Source organism: Pseudonaja textilis, chromosome 13 (assembly GCF_049901715.1).
Source record: "Pseudonaja textilis isolate UNSWEBS1 chromosome 13, rPseTex1.2, whole genome shotgun sequence".
Classification (NCBI taxonomy): domain Eukaryota; kingdom Metazoa; phylum Chordata; class Lepidosauria; order Squamata; family Elapidae; genus Pseudonaja; species Pseudonaja textilis.
The window spans coordinates 17,966,744-17,983,463 of NC_142002.1; the positions used below are offsets into that span (position 1 = coordinate 17,966,744).

Genomic DNA, 16,720 nt, shown 5'->3' on the forward strand with positions numbered 1-16,720 from the left:
AAGGAATGTCTCCAGCTGGGACGGTGTTTGATTGGACCATGTGATGGACTGGTGACTGCAGGGGATGGATTTTTGGCTTGCTATTGGTAAGAGAAAACCCGGAACTCTCAGATTCGGATTTTCCCTTCCCAATAGAAATTCAAAGATCCATCCCCTGCACCCATCATCCCATCACATGGCCCAATCAAATTGTCGCCTCAACTGGAGCCATTCCTCCAGACACTCCTCTCCAGGTGCAGAGTAACATGTCCTTGATTTCTAAGAAAGAATGTTGTTGCGTCTAATCGTCTATTCACTAAGAAATCTCCCCTCCCAAGTTCTCACGCACTGAATGGGGCAGCCTCAAAGCTTCTAATTAAAATATGGCTTCCATATGGCTGACTTTGGTAAGGAAAGGCCTTGGAAATACGTCCCAAAGAGTCGCATGTTGTCTAGTAGTTTGTAATCGTTGTTGAATCCTATGTTGGTCTCCTTGGGCTGGAAAAATAATTTTTCGATGATCAATGTCTCTCTTCTTCCTCTGACTTCACTCCAGGCTCCATCCAGTTGCAGTGACGTTGCAGAGATACACAACCCAAGAGATTGTGCTCCAGAATTACCGTATCCCTGCCAATGTGAGTAATCTGGTAATGAGGATGATTGTGGTTTTTTTTTTAACGAATTTCAAACCCTGCCTTTTCTCCAAAGTTCTGAAGTTGGTGAAGGTAGTCATTCCTTTCAGATCACACAAGGAGCATCCCACATTTGAACTGGAGCAGCAGATTATTCCATATTTACATGAAAATATATATATTGGTTTGAGACCATCTTCCCACTGGTGACTTGTATTGTCTTCTAGCATCACCTAACCTATTGTGGTGATAAACCTTGTCATTATTAGTACCATGCTGGCCAAAAGATGGTTGAAGACACCTAAAATTTGCCAGAAGTCTGTCAGCCTGGGACGCCATTTTTTTACTTGGAAGCTTCAAAACTGCCACATTCAGTGCCTGGGAATTTGGGAAAGCGGGGTTTCATAGTGGAGTAAAAGATTAGACACAACAACATTCTTTCTCAGAGAGTCAAGGACAGGCTGCCCTGCACCTGGAGGGAGTGACTGGAGGAATGTCTCTGATGATTTGATTGGGCCTTGTGATGGACCGATAGGTGCAGAGGATGGATCGTTGATTTCTCTTTTGGGTAGGGAAAACCCAGAACTCTCAGATTTAAGTTTTCCCAGAAGTGCCAATAAGACAACTCTAATAAAACGGAACTTTGAGGAACTGTTTGTTTTGGAGTTTATTGGTTTGGAGTTGATTAGTTGGAACGTTGACATTGTCATTCTTGCTGATGCTATTTTAAATCTTGTTTAGATAAAACTCATAAATCCTAATTTATCTTTTTTTTTCCCCCGTCCCATCTTTTCTTCACAGATATTAGTCCAGGTAGGACTTTATGCCATGTTTCGGGATTCCAGATTTTTCTCCAAACCTCTGCAGTTCAACCCAGAAAGGTGGATTAAGACCGAGGACTCCAAATATTTCAGAGGATTAAGTTTTGGCTTTGGGCCACGTCAGTGTCTTGGCCGCAGAATTGCCGAGATGGAGATGCAGTTGTTTTTGATCCATGTAAGTCCAGTTCTGCCACCAACTCATCATGGAAGGCAGGCTGGAGAAATATGGAGAGGGTGGACTGGTATATATCTATATATGGTATTCAGCTTTGTTCGGGTATTTTCCCACGTCATTATAGTTGTGCTTTTAAAGTTGTAGCAACGTTTCGGCAGAATCTCATCTGTCATCATCAGGCTTCTGTATTGTGTTCCTCTTGTGTCTACCCTTGTCATCTGTTTTATATATATATGTTTTCTTAAGTTTTTGTGGGTACTTACATGTATGGTATTCAGCTTTGTTCGGTATTTTCCCACATCATTGTAGTTGTGCTTTTAAAGTTGTAGCAACGTTTGCAGAATCTCATCTGTCATCATCAGGCTTCTGTATTGTGTTCCTCTTGTGTCTACCCTTGTCATCTGTTTTATATATATATGTTTTCTTAAGTTTTCATGGGTACTTACATGTATGGTATTCAGCTTTGTTCAGGTATTTTCCCACGTCATTATAGTTGTGCCTGATGATGGCAGATGAGATTCTGCCGAAACGTTTAAAAGCACAACTACAATGACGTGGGAAAATACCTGAACAAAGCTGAATACCATATATACATGTATGTATGTATGTATGTATGTATGTATGTATGTATGGCTGGGAAAGTCCTCAGCTACTGTTTTAGACGATTGTATAAGAATGTTGACTTGGCAGATTAGGGCCAAATCAGGTAACATGATGACAGGAGAGAATATGTTTAGCTCAGGATGGAACTGAGGGGTCCTTGGTTGGTTTCTTGCAGATGTTTCATTACCCAAAAAGGAAACATCTTCTAGGTAACATCATCAGTGCACTGATGATGTTTTCTAGTTGGGTCATGAAATGTCTTGAACAAAACAACTGAGCTCAGAGGGCACCAAATCAATCCTCCTCCTCCTCTTCCTCCTCTCACTTCTTTCTAGCACTGATGAAGTTACCTAATAAGGTCATGAAACCTCTACAAGAACACAACCAAGCTCAGATGACTCTCTGGCTAATCCTTGCTATGTAAAGACAGATTTCGAAGTTTGAGGCGCATGATTTGGCAGCCTTATATGACTTCCTTCTGGGTCTCCCCCCCCCGCTTATTTTTTCTCTTTCAGATGCTGGAAAAATTCAAGATTGAAATAAAGAGAAGCGTGGAGGTTGGTACCACGTTTGGCCTTATCCTGATTCCAGACAAGCCCATCTATTTGACACTACGGCGCCATCATTCCCAGCAGTGAATTGGGTGAAATATTCCACAAGCACCTGGTGCCTCTTTTAAAACACTTGCAGAAAGGATGGAGTTGCCAGCTTGGCTCTTAGGGATCACAGTCCAATGGGGTTTCCAATGTCCGAATGTTTACTAAACATAAAAGTCATCCCAAGGTTGGGGTGCAGCAGGATATTCTGGCTGTCTTATATAATACAATTTAGATAAGAAAAAGATTTTCCTGCCCAGAAATCCCGTACATGTAGCACTCTACTAGGTTTGATGTTATTAGATTTAAGAAGATTCCTTCTCATTGGATGGAAGTACCTTTTTGCTGGACTGAGGTTGAATCTCATCCATAATGTCCAACCAGATCCCTTTGGGAAGCTTTTAAGGAAGGTATGGTATTTATTAGGGTCTCTCAACTTTTTATTTTTCCTTTCGGGCAAGGGTAGAAGTGTACGTCTGAAGGCAGAGGCTATATCTTTTGGTTGACCTCTTCTCGGTCCGTTTCTCTAGTCCATTACAACTTTCTGAGCTATTAACATGTCAATTCTGTGTGCCGGATGAAATAAAGTTATTTTCCTCGTTTTGAATCTCCTGACAAACTGATGCATTTAGGGTGCCCACCCTAAAACCCTAGGCCAACATAGCAAATCCATGAATGAGGAGTCTTAATTTTAAAGTAATCATGGTTAGATGGTCAGATCCTCTCCACGATTTGTTTCCAACCAGGATTTTTCTTATGCTCCGATAAAGTTTTTGAAATGCAATGTTCTGTAACCAAGTCCGAAAACTAAGATCATAATAAAGTCAGTGAAAGACGATTGTTACTGAGTCACTTTCCAAAACGGAGCTGTTGACTTCATCGTTGGCTAAGCATGCAGACGAATGAGAACAGAACTAGGAAAAAATAAGCTCATATCACAGCCAGAAGCTCTCGCTTGATTGTAAGCTTACATTAATGGAATCTTACAAGTCTGGAAGTATCTCTCTCTCCCCCTCCCACCCCTTTATGGTCTGAGAAGCTAGGGAGATGTTCCCCACAGCCATATTCCTGCAGTACAGTCAGTTGATCTGACTGCTGTCTGGTTTGTAGCTCTTCCTCCTGTCTCCCAAGGCACATCCTCACATACCATTACAAACTCAAAAGGGGGAGACATTTTATGTACTGTACAAAATTTACACCACTTTGCACCAACACTGTCGTGTAGTTTACAGAGAAGTCTGTATTCAGCTCATCTCTCCAGGAAAGAGATATATAACTGTATATATTTTACAATAGATATTTTGTTCTGCTGCACCAGGTAGAATTCCAGGGTCTCCTCCCAGACTAAAGTCGAAGGCTGTGGACTCCAACGCCTCTTGAGTTGTGTTGGATTAATGAGGTTTCTAGAAAGGATGGAAGAAGTGGTGTCAGAACACAATTTTCACTGTTGCTTCCTCCTTCCCCTCTGGGGACCAGTTGACCCAGCCCAAATTTCCTCGGCCAATGGGTGTGGACAGTCATGGCAATGGAGCGAAAGCAGGCTGATGTGGAGGATATGTTGACTCTATGAAACCATCGTAAAAGGTCTTCCAGGAGTTTCTTTCCCCCGAGATTACTCCCACTCCTTGGCTGAATTTCAGGAAACAGCTAAGATTGGCTGTATCCCAACAAACCAGTTCTGATGACAGGGAAATGTCAGCCTCTTTCTCCTTCTCAGGAGTAGCAATATTGCAACTATTCCAGCATGGCCTACAGCTCTTCCTCCAGAAAGGCTATGGCAAACCCACCTCTCTGCAGGGTAGCCCCTCGGACTGACTGTGTTTGGCAAGAACAGTAATTTCCCATAATCAATGGAAGAGAAAAGAGAAAACATTAACTGTGGGAAAATTGGGAGCCCTTGTTTTGTTTTGAGTTGGTGGAGACAGAGAGAGGGAGGGAGGGAGGGAGGGAGGGAGGGAGGGAGAGGGAGAGAAATTGTTAAAAATATACTTCCACTTACTAAAACCATCCAGGGGTGCAATTCAACTGGTGTAACAACTGGTTCAATAAGTGTTTGCTACTGACTCTCTCCAGCAAATCAGCTGATCTTAAAAACCAGGATATAAAGACTAAAGCCAAGGCGGGCAGGTGGGCCCAACAACTGATCCTCGGAGCTACCGGTTCTCCCAAACTGGGCCAAACCGGTAGAATACCAACCCTGGAACCATCTCATTCAAAAGGTGGTCAATTTCAATGAGGTTAATTTTGTAAAACATCCAAAAAAAAAAAGAGCAATGGGATTCAGAGAAACCTCAGATACCAAACAAGGTTGGTTTGGGATATTCATCTCCACGAACAACCTTTATCAACACACTTGTGTCTACCCTTGTCATCTATCTCCACTGTTGGTTGTTGTTTTTTTTAAAGTATACAAGACAATGTTCTTTGCTCAAGCTTTTTCCTGATTCTTTCTGGTCTACAAAGGCATTCTTGAAAGGACCAATGTGGCCTACAGCCCTCACTCCCACCCACCACCCAAAGCTGTGCAATCTTGGCTTACAATTGTGGCTAAGAATTAACACTGACCTATAAGGAGATTCGGCCCCCTAACTGGCTACTTTTGTATGACCTTCCCTGAGTTTTTGTACTTCTCCTCTTCATCCTCTCTCCGTTCCTTCTCGTTCTGTGGATGAAGGGGAGACATGTGAATGGGTTAAGAACAAACATTCTCTTTCGTATCAAAAGCTGATCTCCATTTCCAAATTCTTCCAAATTCTGCCCAAATTTGTTTCCCTTCTGATTCTCCACTTTCCATTTTGGAGGATCGTGTCCCACTGTTGAATGGTGGCTTCATGGTAACCTTACATCTTCTTGGGTATAATGAATTTAACAGAAAGGGAAAGGGAAAAATAGGATTGAATCCTGAGCCATAGAATTCCCAGGATTAAGTTTTTCCACATTTCAGTCTCAACCAAAGCAAAATATTACCCTTAGAAGAGAAGAAAACGTGTTTTGCCATGGGAGAAGTGGCCACTTGGACAAGCCCAACCAGTCACAATGCAGACTGACATGTCCACTTGAGACAGTCGGAAAAGATGCCCCCTCACTTCCTGAACAATAGAAATTTGGAGGTTTATGACGTATGCAACATATGAAAAACAGTTGCAGGAACTAGGTATGGCTAATGTAGTGAAAATAAGGACTTACGGGTGGCATGATAGCAGTGTTTCAATATTTGAGGAGCTACTACAAAAAGGAGGAGGGTCAACCTATTCTCCAAAGCACCAGAAGGCAAGACAAGAAACAATGGGTGGAAACTAGTCAAGGAGAGAAGCAACCTAGAACTAAGGAGAAATGTCTTGACTGTGAGAACAATGAACCAGTGGATTGACTTGCCTTCAAACTTTGTGGGTGCTCCATCACTGGAGGTTTTAAGAAGAGACTGGATAACCCCTTGTCTGGATCAGTATGGGGGTCTCCTTCTTGAATTAGAAGACCTCCAAGGTTCATTCCAATTTGGTTATTCTGCGGTGATGGACACTGTCCTATCCCAACCCAAGGACCATCTTGCTTGGTTCTACACACATGGGTATCACTACTGAAGCGACCTAGAAGTTTTATCTAGCCTTCCCTGCTAGACTATTTCTGTTGTTTTATGTCCATTGCTCACCGGATAAACATCATGAACTATGAACGAGGATGGCGATCGGTCAAATCCAAGGTCATTTTCAAGCAGACGAGAGTTGTAACTCTGCTTCTCTCGGCCCCAGTTCTTGGCAGAGTCTCCCAGCTGCACCAAAGCAGAGAAACATAGCCTCAGTTATGACATACAGTTGATGCGTTAGCATTGGATGGTTGTCCACCAGAACCAAGTTAAGAAGCTGGACAAGAATTGGAGAGATGGCAAGGTCTGGCCTTCCCTCATCTCTTCATAGCACAGCCCACCTGACATATTGTTATTGGGGGTTAGGGGAAGTAGGATGAATAGAGTTATGAACACAGCTGATGAGCTGTCCAAATAAAGATGGGATATAAATCTAATTAATAAATAAACTGTCATCAGCATAGGGCATATGGGAGCATGGGCCAAGCGGCCAAACTTAGCAGAAGTCATTTCTGCTTTAAAAACCATGATTTCTAAATTTAACTCTGAGCATTTGCCAGGAAGCTGAATTTAGCTGTCAACCACAAACTCAAGACACTAAGAGTTAGTACCAGTTATAAATCAATGCTCTGTTCCAGGACTTCTCAATGTCAACTGAGCAACTTTAAGAAGGGTGGACTTCAACTGCCAGAATTCCCTAGTCAGCAAAGGCTTCTAGGAGTTGAAATCCACGCGTCTTGAAGTTGGCGATGTTGAGAAACGCTGCTCTGTCTGAACACAGATTAAAAGTGGTTGGATCTCATTCTGGTTTCAGAGGAACATCTGGGGAGGGATCATGTCAAAACTTCATGCCAGTGAGATGACAATTACCTGGTGTTCCAAGGCAAGTATGCGTGCCTCAGCCTTCTCCAGCTTTGAAACCAACGAGAGCTTTTCTGAGCTGGTTGAAAACATATCCTGCGGGGGACATCAAAAAGGGTTTATGGCTCACAGGTGGAGAAGAAAGCCAAGGAATTCAAATAGACTCATGTGGTTTTGGGTTACAAAGGGCCCTTCAACTCAGTTAAAGGAGTCAAATAGTGGGAGATGCCTCCACTGAAGATCAGGTGCCTCCAGAAGTTATGCTCAACACTGGAGGTTTTAAAGAAAAAATTGGACAGCCATTTGTCTGAAATGATATAGGACAGGGGTCTCCAACCTTGACAACTTTCAGACTTGTGGACTTCAACTCCCAGAATTCCTCAGCCAGCTGGCGCTAGGTTGAAGTCCACAAGTCTGAAAGTTGTCAAGGTTGGAGACCCCTGGTATAAGGTCTCCTGCTTGAGGAGAAAGTTGGACTAGAAGACCTCCAAGGTCCCTTACAACCTTGTTATTCTGTATGACTGTCTTTTGGATCAGACCCATCATGGAGCATCATCACACGAAGACATTCAGTTGATAGGTAGGATAAATAGAGTGTCATGCCCCTGATGGAGACTGACTCTGTGGGAAAGGAGGAACAGCCAACAGGGAGTGGGAGTGTGGCTCCAGAGGTGGTGGAGGAGGCTGGGGAAGGGCAGAGGCCGGCTGAGAAGTCAGAGGAGGACCCAGGCCCATTGCCTATCCATCCTAGGGCACGCAGGGAAGAGAGGATCAGGGAAAAATGTGGTCTACTTGGGAGAAGAGGGCCATGATTCTCTTCATGGGTTGCAGGTGTGAAATCTGCATAAGAGTTTGGACCTGTGTGCTAACAAACGCTGGAGACAAATTAGTGTTTTATTCCTAGATGAGGTTTATCTTGGTTGGCGTTCTTCCAGTGGACTGTACCTGGTTATCTTCCTGAAGTTTATAATTATTTATCCTGGTCTGTCGTGGAACTTTATTCAGTGTGGTTTGTTTTTGGTTTTTGCTTCGTTATCTGATCTTTGAATTTGAACCGTGTTTCTTTCGTTTGGAATGTTATTTTGAAAATAGTTTACTCTTCAACTGGGAACTATTAAACAGTGAAGCCAAGTTGAAGACATGAAAGGACCTTTATGTATGTTTTGGTTTTTGTTATATTTTTGATACACTCCGGATCATCGCATAGGGACATAGGTAATTGGAAGGTTAGATCGATAGACCTACAGGCAGACAGCCAAAGTGGGAAAGGGAAGAAATAGAAGGTACTTGTGGAGTGATACACAGAGATGACAGAGCAGATAATGAGATGGATGGATGGATGGATGGATATACCCATAAATAGATAGGTAAAGGGGATAGAGGAAAGGAGGGAAAGAGAGAAAAAGGCAATTGAGTCAGAGGGTCTTACTGGTAAGGCCTGTTGCTGCAATATGATGGGTGAACGAAAAGAAGATTTCCCCAGTTCATCCCGTAGCCTCATGTTCTCCATCAATAGGGTGGAGTAGACATCTTTGGACCAGTTGTCACCTGAGAACCATTAAGGGATGTGATGGTCAAGGACAGAAAGAGAAGGAAAAAGCTTCGTAAGTACCAAAGAATCTCTTCTTCAGTTGGGAACAGAAATGGGTTACCCAGCAATCTCCTTCAGGGTGGCAGCCAAATCTCTTGGGGATAAAGAAGAGAAGACCTGCTGTGGTTTACTTACCAGCCGTTTTGGATAACTCTCCAAAAGAGGCCTCTTTGATCCGTTCCTTCATCTTCCCTTCCAACATCCTCTCCATCCTCTCGATTACCTTTTTTGTGGAAATGGATGAGCATAACGGGATAGGAAAAGGCCTGTTTCCTCTTCCTGAAGGACCCAACCCCCGATTAGTATACCTAACCTTTTCCTGCTGCCGGACCGCATCTTCAAGGGTTTGCATCTTGGCCATCTTGGCTTGATATTTTCGAAGCACCATCTGCTGTTGTTGGTGGGCTTTCTGTAACATCACCAGGTCTTTTTCTCGGTCATTTTTCTGTGGGAAGGAAAATAAAATGAGAAGAGAGAAATCCAGCTTGAAAATCGAAAGTGCATTCCTTACATAATTTTTCAGAGATAGTAACTAGGTGACTGAAGTTTCTCCTGTCTAACTGGAGAACGTGATCGATGACGCTTGGCTATGGATGTGTCCCATTGGAGAATATGAATGATGATACACCCAGGGGGTGGGGGGAAAAACCAGGGTCAAGGGTGACAGTGAATGATGTGCCTCAGAGTTGGCTACACCCAGGCAGTGCCGGACGTGTTAACTCCCAATAAATCCTTTTGAAGTTTTGGAAGTTTGGCTCAAGACTCATAATTTAATTGGGGTAACTGCTGAAACCTTGACAGCAGCATGGATTTGGGACAAAAAATTATAAATAAATGAAGGCTTAGTGGTCCTGTCCAGCTGTCAAGAAGGCCAATGTAAGATGCACCAAAAGAGAATCGCTTACCCTAATCAATTCGTTTTGCAGTCTTTGTATCCGATCCTTCATCCGGGCCATCTCCCGAGCCCCAGAAGATAATTTTTGCTTGAGTGCCACTGAGAGAGAAAAAAAGAGGCAAAAACTCCAATGAAGGTACAGGTAGTCCTCGACTTACAACAGTTCATTATTGACTGTTCAAAGTTACAACCGAGCTGAAAAAGGTGACTTATGACCATTTTTCACAATTACAACCTTTGCAGAATCCCTGTTGTGGTCCGTCTGCTGGCAGCCTGCAGAGATGGCAGCAGAGTCGGACAGTGGGGAGGAACATGGGCCAATCCGTGAGTCTGCGGAGAACTCAGATGAGGGTCCTGTATCTGATGGGCCACCTGGGAGTTATGTGCTGACTCCGGAGCCTCCGGAATCTGACAGCAGCGAGGCAGAGGAACAGCGGGAGCCTGTTCCCAGTGCGCACATGCACAGAGCTGCCAGAAGGCAAGAACAGTTAAGACAAAAGGGATGACTCAGGAGTAAGGCTTGGAGGTGATTGGCCCCTCCCATAAGACATAAAGGAGGAACAAAGAGATGGGAACCTTTGCAGGAAGCAACTTTGTTCGTACTGGTCGGTTTGAAACCTGAAGCTCTGTGTTGAATTTGTGCTCCATTTGGCCTTGTATAACGAATTAGAAATTTAGTCCTTGGCAGAATTTAAAGAGAGATAAAGTGGGATGCTTATCAGACTTATCCTGAAGGACTTTGGCAGACATCCGTGGGACTATTTACAAACTTTCAGACTCATTATGGGCTGTGAATGACTAAAATTCACAGCCATTGAAATAAAGAAAAAAGGGTTCTGGGACTAAAGTGTGTTTATTAGTGTCTCAATAAGCCTTGGTCAAAACAATCCCTATGATCAGGTGATCAGAATTGAAATTCGTGGCAACTGGATCCTATCTATCACAGTTGCAGTGTTCCAGAGTCACGTGATCCCCTTTTGCAACCTTCTCACACGCCAAGTCAATGCGGAAGTCAGATTCACTGAATAATCTGGTTACTCACTTATCAACTGTAGTGATTCACTTAACAACAGTGGCAAGAAAGGTCATAAAAGGGGGCAAAACTCACTTAAGAAATGTCTGGCTTGACAACAGAAATTTTGGGCTCGTTTGTGGTTGCAAGTTGAGGACTTCCTGTAGTCAGGATTCTTCTCCCAACCCCATGATGAAAGCCATAGGATGACATGTGGCGATCTTGCCACGAATGCATCCAAAGTTAACTTTTGCAGGGGGAGATCCTTGGCCTCGATGGATGCTTTCAAAGAAAAGGAAGACTTCTGGGGTGCTCCCCTTCCTTTCCTTTAAGTAGACCCTTCCCCCAACTGAATGGGCAGAAAAGGAGGAGACTTACTTATTCTGTCGACTATTTCTGCCTTGGTCATAACATCCAGATCGAAGTCTTGGAGAAGAGCCCGGCCAATGTCTTCATGCAAGGCAAGGTTACGTCTCAAGGCACTGTTTTCCCTCTCCAGTGTGGAAATATGTTGGCGCAAGGACAGGATGTCATCCGCCATTTTTTTCAGGGCTGCACGGTAATTATCTGTTTCCTAGGAAGGGAAGGGAGGGAGGGAGGAAGAAAGGAAAGATGGAGGAGTAAGGAGGAAGGAAAGAGAGGAAGGAAGGAAGGAAGATTGAGGAGGGAGGGAGGAAAGAAGGAAAGTGAGGGAGAGAAGGAAGGAAGGAAGGAAGGAAGGAAGGAAGGAAGGAAGGAAGGAAGGAAGGAAGGAAGGAAGGAAGGAAGGAAGGAAAGGAAGGGAAAAAGAAGGAAAGAAGAGGAAGGAAGGAGAGGGAGGAGAGAGGGAGGGAGGAAAGAAGGAAAGTGAGGGAGAGAAGGAAGGAAGAGAAGGAAGATGGAGGAGGGAGGAAAGAAGGAAAGAGAAGGAAGGAAGGAAAACAGGAGGAGAGAGGAGGGAGGAAAGAAGGAAAGTGAGGGAGAGAAGGAAGGAAAGAAAGGAAAGGAAGATGGAGGAGGAAGGGAAAAAAGAAGGAAAGAGGAGGAAGGAAGGAAAGAGGGAGGAGAGAGGGAGGGAGGAAAGAAGGAAAGAGAAGGAAGGAAGGAAGGAAAGATGGAGGAGGGAAGGAGGAAGGAAAGGAAGGGAAGATGGAGGAGGGAAGGAGGAAGGAAAGAAGGAAAGAGAAGGAAGGAAGGAAAAAAGGAAAGGAAGGAAGGAAGATGGGGGGAGGGAAGAAAGGGCAAATTAACAGCATAAACAGAAAGAAAAAAAGTGCAACCTAATAACTATTGAGAACAATATGAAATTAATTCAATCCTTAAACTTGTATTTAAATCCGGACTAGATGGGCATACCGCTTCATCACCTCTCAGTGTATGAAGGTGCAAACTCTGCTTCTGAATTTCACTGGAAATTTCACGGTAGCCCCCAAATTATGTCTGCGACGGAGTTCTTCTGGCAGGATTTTATGGGAAGGAGGCAGCGCATGAAAAAGTTTGCGGGCTGAAACAAAATCCTCTGAAAGCTGCCTTGAGCAGCGGAACATCAAATTAACCAACATCCTTCAGAGTTCTTGATTTTTGGCTGATGCTCTCAGCCTTGTAGAAAAACAGCTTTTGAGATTGTGGAGTCCTGTCCTTGGACCAGGCTGCAATCTTAACCTCGCCCCAGCCTTCAACGGGTGGGACATCCGGAGATAAGGCTGGTTTATTTGTTTAGAGACCAAGGAGAGGGATTTCTTGGGATGAGCTATGGTCATTAGCCACGGTCATTCCTACCTTCAGAAAGGGAGAGCCCAGCTTAGTTGAAAACTACAGACCAATCTCATTATGTTGTGTCGCCTGCAATGTCATGGAATCAGTCATCAACCAATCCATTACCCTCCACTTTAGAGACAAACAACCTACTCTCTAACAAACTGTTTGGTTTCAGAAAAAAGAAAAGTGTCCCGTAATCTACAACTCCTACACTGTAAAAACATGTCGACTACGCAACTCCACCAGGGTACGTCCTACCTGTCAATGACTACTTCAACCACAGTAACACACAGGCAAGCAATAGATACAAACTCAAAGTAAACCGTTCCAAACTCGATTGCAGGAAATACAACTTCAGCCACAGAGGGGGTCAATGCCTGGAATTCACAACCTGACTCTGTTGTTACATCCTCAAACCCCAAAAACTTTAACGTTAGACTGTCTACGGTTGACTTCACCCCATGCCTAAGAAGTCTCTAAGGGGGTGTGCATAAGCACACCAGTGTGCCTACTGTCCCTGTCCTACAGTTCTCATTTATTTGTACTCAGTTATTATGTATATACTTATACCCATTTATACTTACATGTTTATATGTTACGTTCATACTTATACTTGCTTTCTCATACATGCTTGACAAACTCAATAAATAAATAAAATAAATAAAGATGTCTCCATCCTTTCCTGTTCTTTAGGCCACGGGGTTAGTTGCTGGAGATGGTGGTCTTTCAGTGTCACCCTGGTCAAGTTGAACCAAGGTTTAAATATCCCAGCAACCTTCCTGGTTTTTTTTTTCCAGAGAAATTGACGCACATACAGAATGTTGTTGTTGTTGACGTTGGCACAGCCTTGCTCCTGTGACCTACGGCTGTCAGAGGGACATATGTCCTAGATCTACCTTCTTTTTTTCTCTCTCTCTTTTTCGTTTTTTTGGACCCATGACCACGTGGCTCTGCTGAGGAGAGGACGAGCAGACAAGGACACGACAATTGGGGAAGGTTAAGCAGCTCGATGAGCGCCTCAACAAGTCGCTTCGGAAAAGGCCGAAATCAGTGGTGGGATTCAAATTTTTTTACTACTGGTTCTGTGGGCGTGGCTTGGTGGGCATGGCAGGGGAAGGGTACTGCAAAATCCCCATTCCCTCCCCCCATCCCACTAACCTGCTTTCCAGCTCCGTTCTCCTGGGCAGGGCAACCAAAAAAGACCCAGCCGATCAGTTGGGACTCAGTGGGAGGCAGAGAAGAGATGGGGTTGGCGGGGCCAGTCAGAGGGGTGGTATTTGCACATTCTCTGAATTATTCAAAATTTCCACTACCAGTTCTCCAGAACTGGTCAGAACCTGCTGAATACCACCTCTGGCTGAAATATAGAAGCCATTGATGTCAAGTGACACAAAATTCCTTTTGCCTTCCAAAGAAAGTTAGAGTTTTCTGTGCAAATGGCTATCAAAGTGTGCCGGATGGGGAGAATTCTTTGAAGGCCTTCGTTCTTTCATGTCCTTCTTTTCAGTCTGAGTAAAGAACTCCCAGTAGCGTCTTATGTCTCAGGAGTGTATGCTTACCCATGTTTTCTGGCTGTGTTGTTGTTGTTGTTGTTGTTGTTGTTGTTATTATTATTATTATTATTATTATTATTATTATTATTATTATTATTATTATTATCCTTCTCATCTTCTCTCTCTCTTTTTTCCCTTCTCATTGTTATGATTATTATTAATCTATTGTTTTACATACCCACTGAGAGCTTACGACAAATTCCTTGTGTGTCTATTCACACTTGGCCAAATAAAGGCTTCTCTTCTCTTCTCTTCTCTTCTCTTCTCTTCTCTTCTCTTCTCTTCTCTTCTCTTCTCTTCTCTTCTCTTCTCTAGCTCTGATTTCACACTTGTGGTCTTGATTTTTTGATCACATTTTGTGGATAACCTGACAATAAACAAAGCTGATCATATCTATTCCAGCCAACAGTGGTTCAGTTGAATTTTTCTCTTCTCTTTTGGTCCTTCCTTCCTTCCTTCCTTCCTTCCTTCCTTCCTTCCTTCCTTCCTTCCTTCCTTCCTTCCTTCCTTCCTTCCTTCCTTCCTTTCCTTCACAGCATTTCTATTGAACGGAGACAAACTTGGTTTTCATTGATTTCAGATCTATTTTTGTGTGTGGATGATCCAGCACTGGGGGTTTTAAGAAGAGACTGGACAGCTATTGGTCTGAAATGGTACAGGTTTTCCTATCCAAGCAGGGGGTTGGACTAAAAGACCTCCAAGGTCCCTTCCAACTCTGTTATTCTGGGTTTTTACCAACCTGTTGAATCCCTTCTGCTAAGTTGCTTCCTTGCTGCAGAGGGCAATATTTCACATCTTATTCCTCTCTCTCTCTTTCTCTGTGTGTGTGTTTTTAAAGTCACCTTTCAAGTGATTCTCTGATAGTTGTACAAATTTCAAGGGCGAGACACCCATCAGGATTAGTACCTATTAATCAGCGCGGCAGTTCCTTCAAGTCAGACAGAAAGGATTAGTTTTGTCAAGCATTTTGCTTTTCTCCTCCTCCTTTCTGAAAAGCGTTTTGTAGGTTGCCCACGGCAGCCGTGAAAAGGGGGCAGACGCTCATTTTCGATGCATTGCAAAATCAACAGAAGCCCATTCGTTATGCTGATCAACCTCACCAAAGCCGAAAAAAGAAACGAAAGATTTGAAAGGATGGAAGGACGAGGAAAATGTTGCGACCTTTTAAATCACCATTCTTTAATGAATTATTATTTCTAATTGCCTTACCAGGTCTTGGATCTCTTCAATGACTGGCCTGCAAAATTAGCAAAAAAAAATATATGTATCAGAAATAAAAAATGGGCATATTTCCCCCACTTTGCTTTAGCTCGAGTTTTTTTTTTCTCTTCCTGATCATACTTTTATTTTGATTTGTTTCTTTAGCAGCTTGCAAAACAGAAGGAGGGGAAAAAAAACTGCATAAAGATCTGTGTTTCTATACCTTTCCTGCTAATACGCACACATTTATCAATCAATCAATTAATTGATGTTGCATTCCCTAGTGCACATCGTGGCAAGCAATTTTCGCCATATATGCCTGGTGCATTCTGTACCTGGAATAGTTTTGTGCAGCGTAAAGCTGTAAATGCAGTCCAGCCTTCTGAACTACCAATATTTCCTCCTATGAAAACCCATCTATCTACTGCTGTTCTGCAGAGCCCACAGGCTAAGTTGGGGCCTACCTGGTGCCTTTTCCAGGCAGGATCCTGGCTACAGCATCAGGTAACGGAAACCTGTTGTTTTGCATCTGTGAAAGAAGAAGCAAATGGTTGCTCTCAAAATGTAGAAATTAAGAGAGGCTGCTTCCTTTCAGAAGGAAGGGAGGGAGGGAGGGAGGAAGGAGGAAGGAAGGAAGGAAATGAGAGGAAGGGATGAGATGAGATGAAATGAGGGGAGGGGATGGAGGGAGGAAAAAAGGAAGCGAGGAGAAAGAAAGGGAGGGAGGGAGGAAAGAAGGGACAAAGATAAGAGGGAGGGAGGGAGGAGGAGAGAGGGAGGAAGGAAAGGAGAAAAGAAGGAAAGGAGGGAGGAAGAAAGGGAGGGAGGGAGGAAAGAAGGGACAAAGATAAGAGGGAGGGAGGGAGGAGATGAGAGGGAGGAAGGAAAGGAGAAAAGAAGGAAAGGAGGGAGGAAGAAAGGGAGGAGGGAGGAAAGAAGGGACAAAGATAAGAGGGAGGGAGGGAGGAGATGAGAGGGAGGAAGGAAAGGAGAAAAGAAGGAAAGGAGGGAGGAAGAAAGGGAGGGAGGGAGGAAAGAAGGGACAAAGATAAGAGGGAGGGAGGGAGGAGATGAGAGGGAGGAAGGAAAGGAGAAAGAAGGAAAGGAGGGAGGAAGAAAGGAGGGAGGGAGGAAAGAAGGGACAAAGATAAGAGGGAGGGAGGGAGGAGATGAGAGGGAGGAAGGAAAGGAGAAAAGAAGGAAAGGAGGGAGGAAGAAAGGGAGGGAGGGAGGAAAGAAGGGAGGGGGAAGGAAGGAGATGAGGGGAGGAAGGAAGGGAGGGAAGGAGGAAGGGAGGAAGGAAATGAGAGGGAGGGAGGGATGGATGAGATGAGATGAAATGAGGGGAGGGGGAGGAGGGAGGAAAAAGGAAGCGAGGAGAAAGAAAGGGAGGGAGGGAGGGAGGGAGGAAAGAAGGGACGAAGATAAGAGGGAGGGAGGGAGGGAGGAGATGAGAGGGAGGAAGGAAAGGAGAAAAGAAGG

The 16,720-nt window shown here is 44.0% G+C and overlaps 2 protein-coding genes across 2 annotated transcripts in view; one reads left to right on the top strand and one right to left on the bottom strand.

Annotated features, from left to right (window-relative positions):
- Positions 1 to 3,560, top strand: part of CYP11A1 (cytochrome P450 family 11 subfamily A member 1) — a 10,617-nt gene extending 7,057 nt beyond the window's left edge. The window contains exons 7-9 of the mRNA XM_026709697.2: positions 536 to 614; positions 1,413 to 1,607; positions 2,726 to 3,560. Of these exons, the coding sequence (XP_026565482.2) occupies positions 536 to 614; positions 1,413 to 1,607; positions 2,726 to 2,848 (397 nt within the window). The 3' untranslated portion in view covers positions 2,849 to 3,560. The remainder of the gene's footprint in view (positions 1 to 535; positions 615 to 1,412; positions 1,608 to 2,725) is intronic.
- Positions 3,561 to 4,026: 466 nt separating this feature from the next.
- CCDC33 (coiled-coil domain containing 33) overlaps positions 4,027 to 16,720 on the bottom strand; it is a 100,117-nt gene continuing 87,423 nt past the window's right edge. The window contains exons 15-25 of the mRNA XM_087941566.1: positions 15,703 to 15,767; positions 15,248 to 15,275; positions 11,127 to 11,322; positions 9,747 to 9,835; positions 9,155 to 9,286; positions 8,977 to 9,064; positions 8,680 to 8,798; positions 7,260 to 7,346; positions 6,456 to 6,575; positions 5,372 to 5,468; positions 4,027 to 4,209 (exon numbers count right to left, since the gene is read on the bottom strand). Coding sequence (XP_087797692.1) covers positions 5,400 to 5,468; positions 6,456 to 6,575; positions 7,260 to 7,346; positions 8,680 to 8,798; positions 8,977 to 9,064; positions 9,155 to 9,286; positions 9,747 to 9,835; positions 11,127 to 11,322; positions 15,248 to 15,275; positions 15,703 to 15,767 — 993 coding nt within the window. The 3' untranslated portion in view covers positions 4,027 to 4,209; positions 5,372 to 5,399. The remainder of the gene's footprint in view (positions 4,210 to 5,371; positions 5,469 to 6,455; positions 6,576 to 7,259; positions 7,347 to 8,679; positions 8,799 to 8,976; positions 9,065 to 9,154; positions 9,287 to 9,746; positions 9,836 to 11,126; positions 11,323 to 15,247; positions 15,276 to 15,702; positions 15,768 to 16,720) is intronic.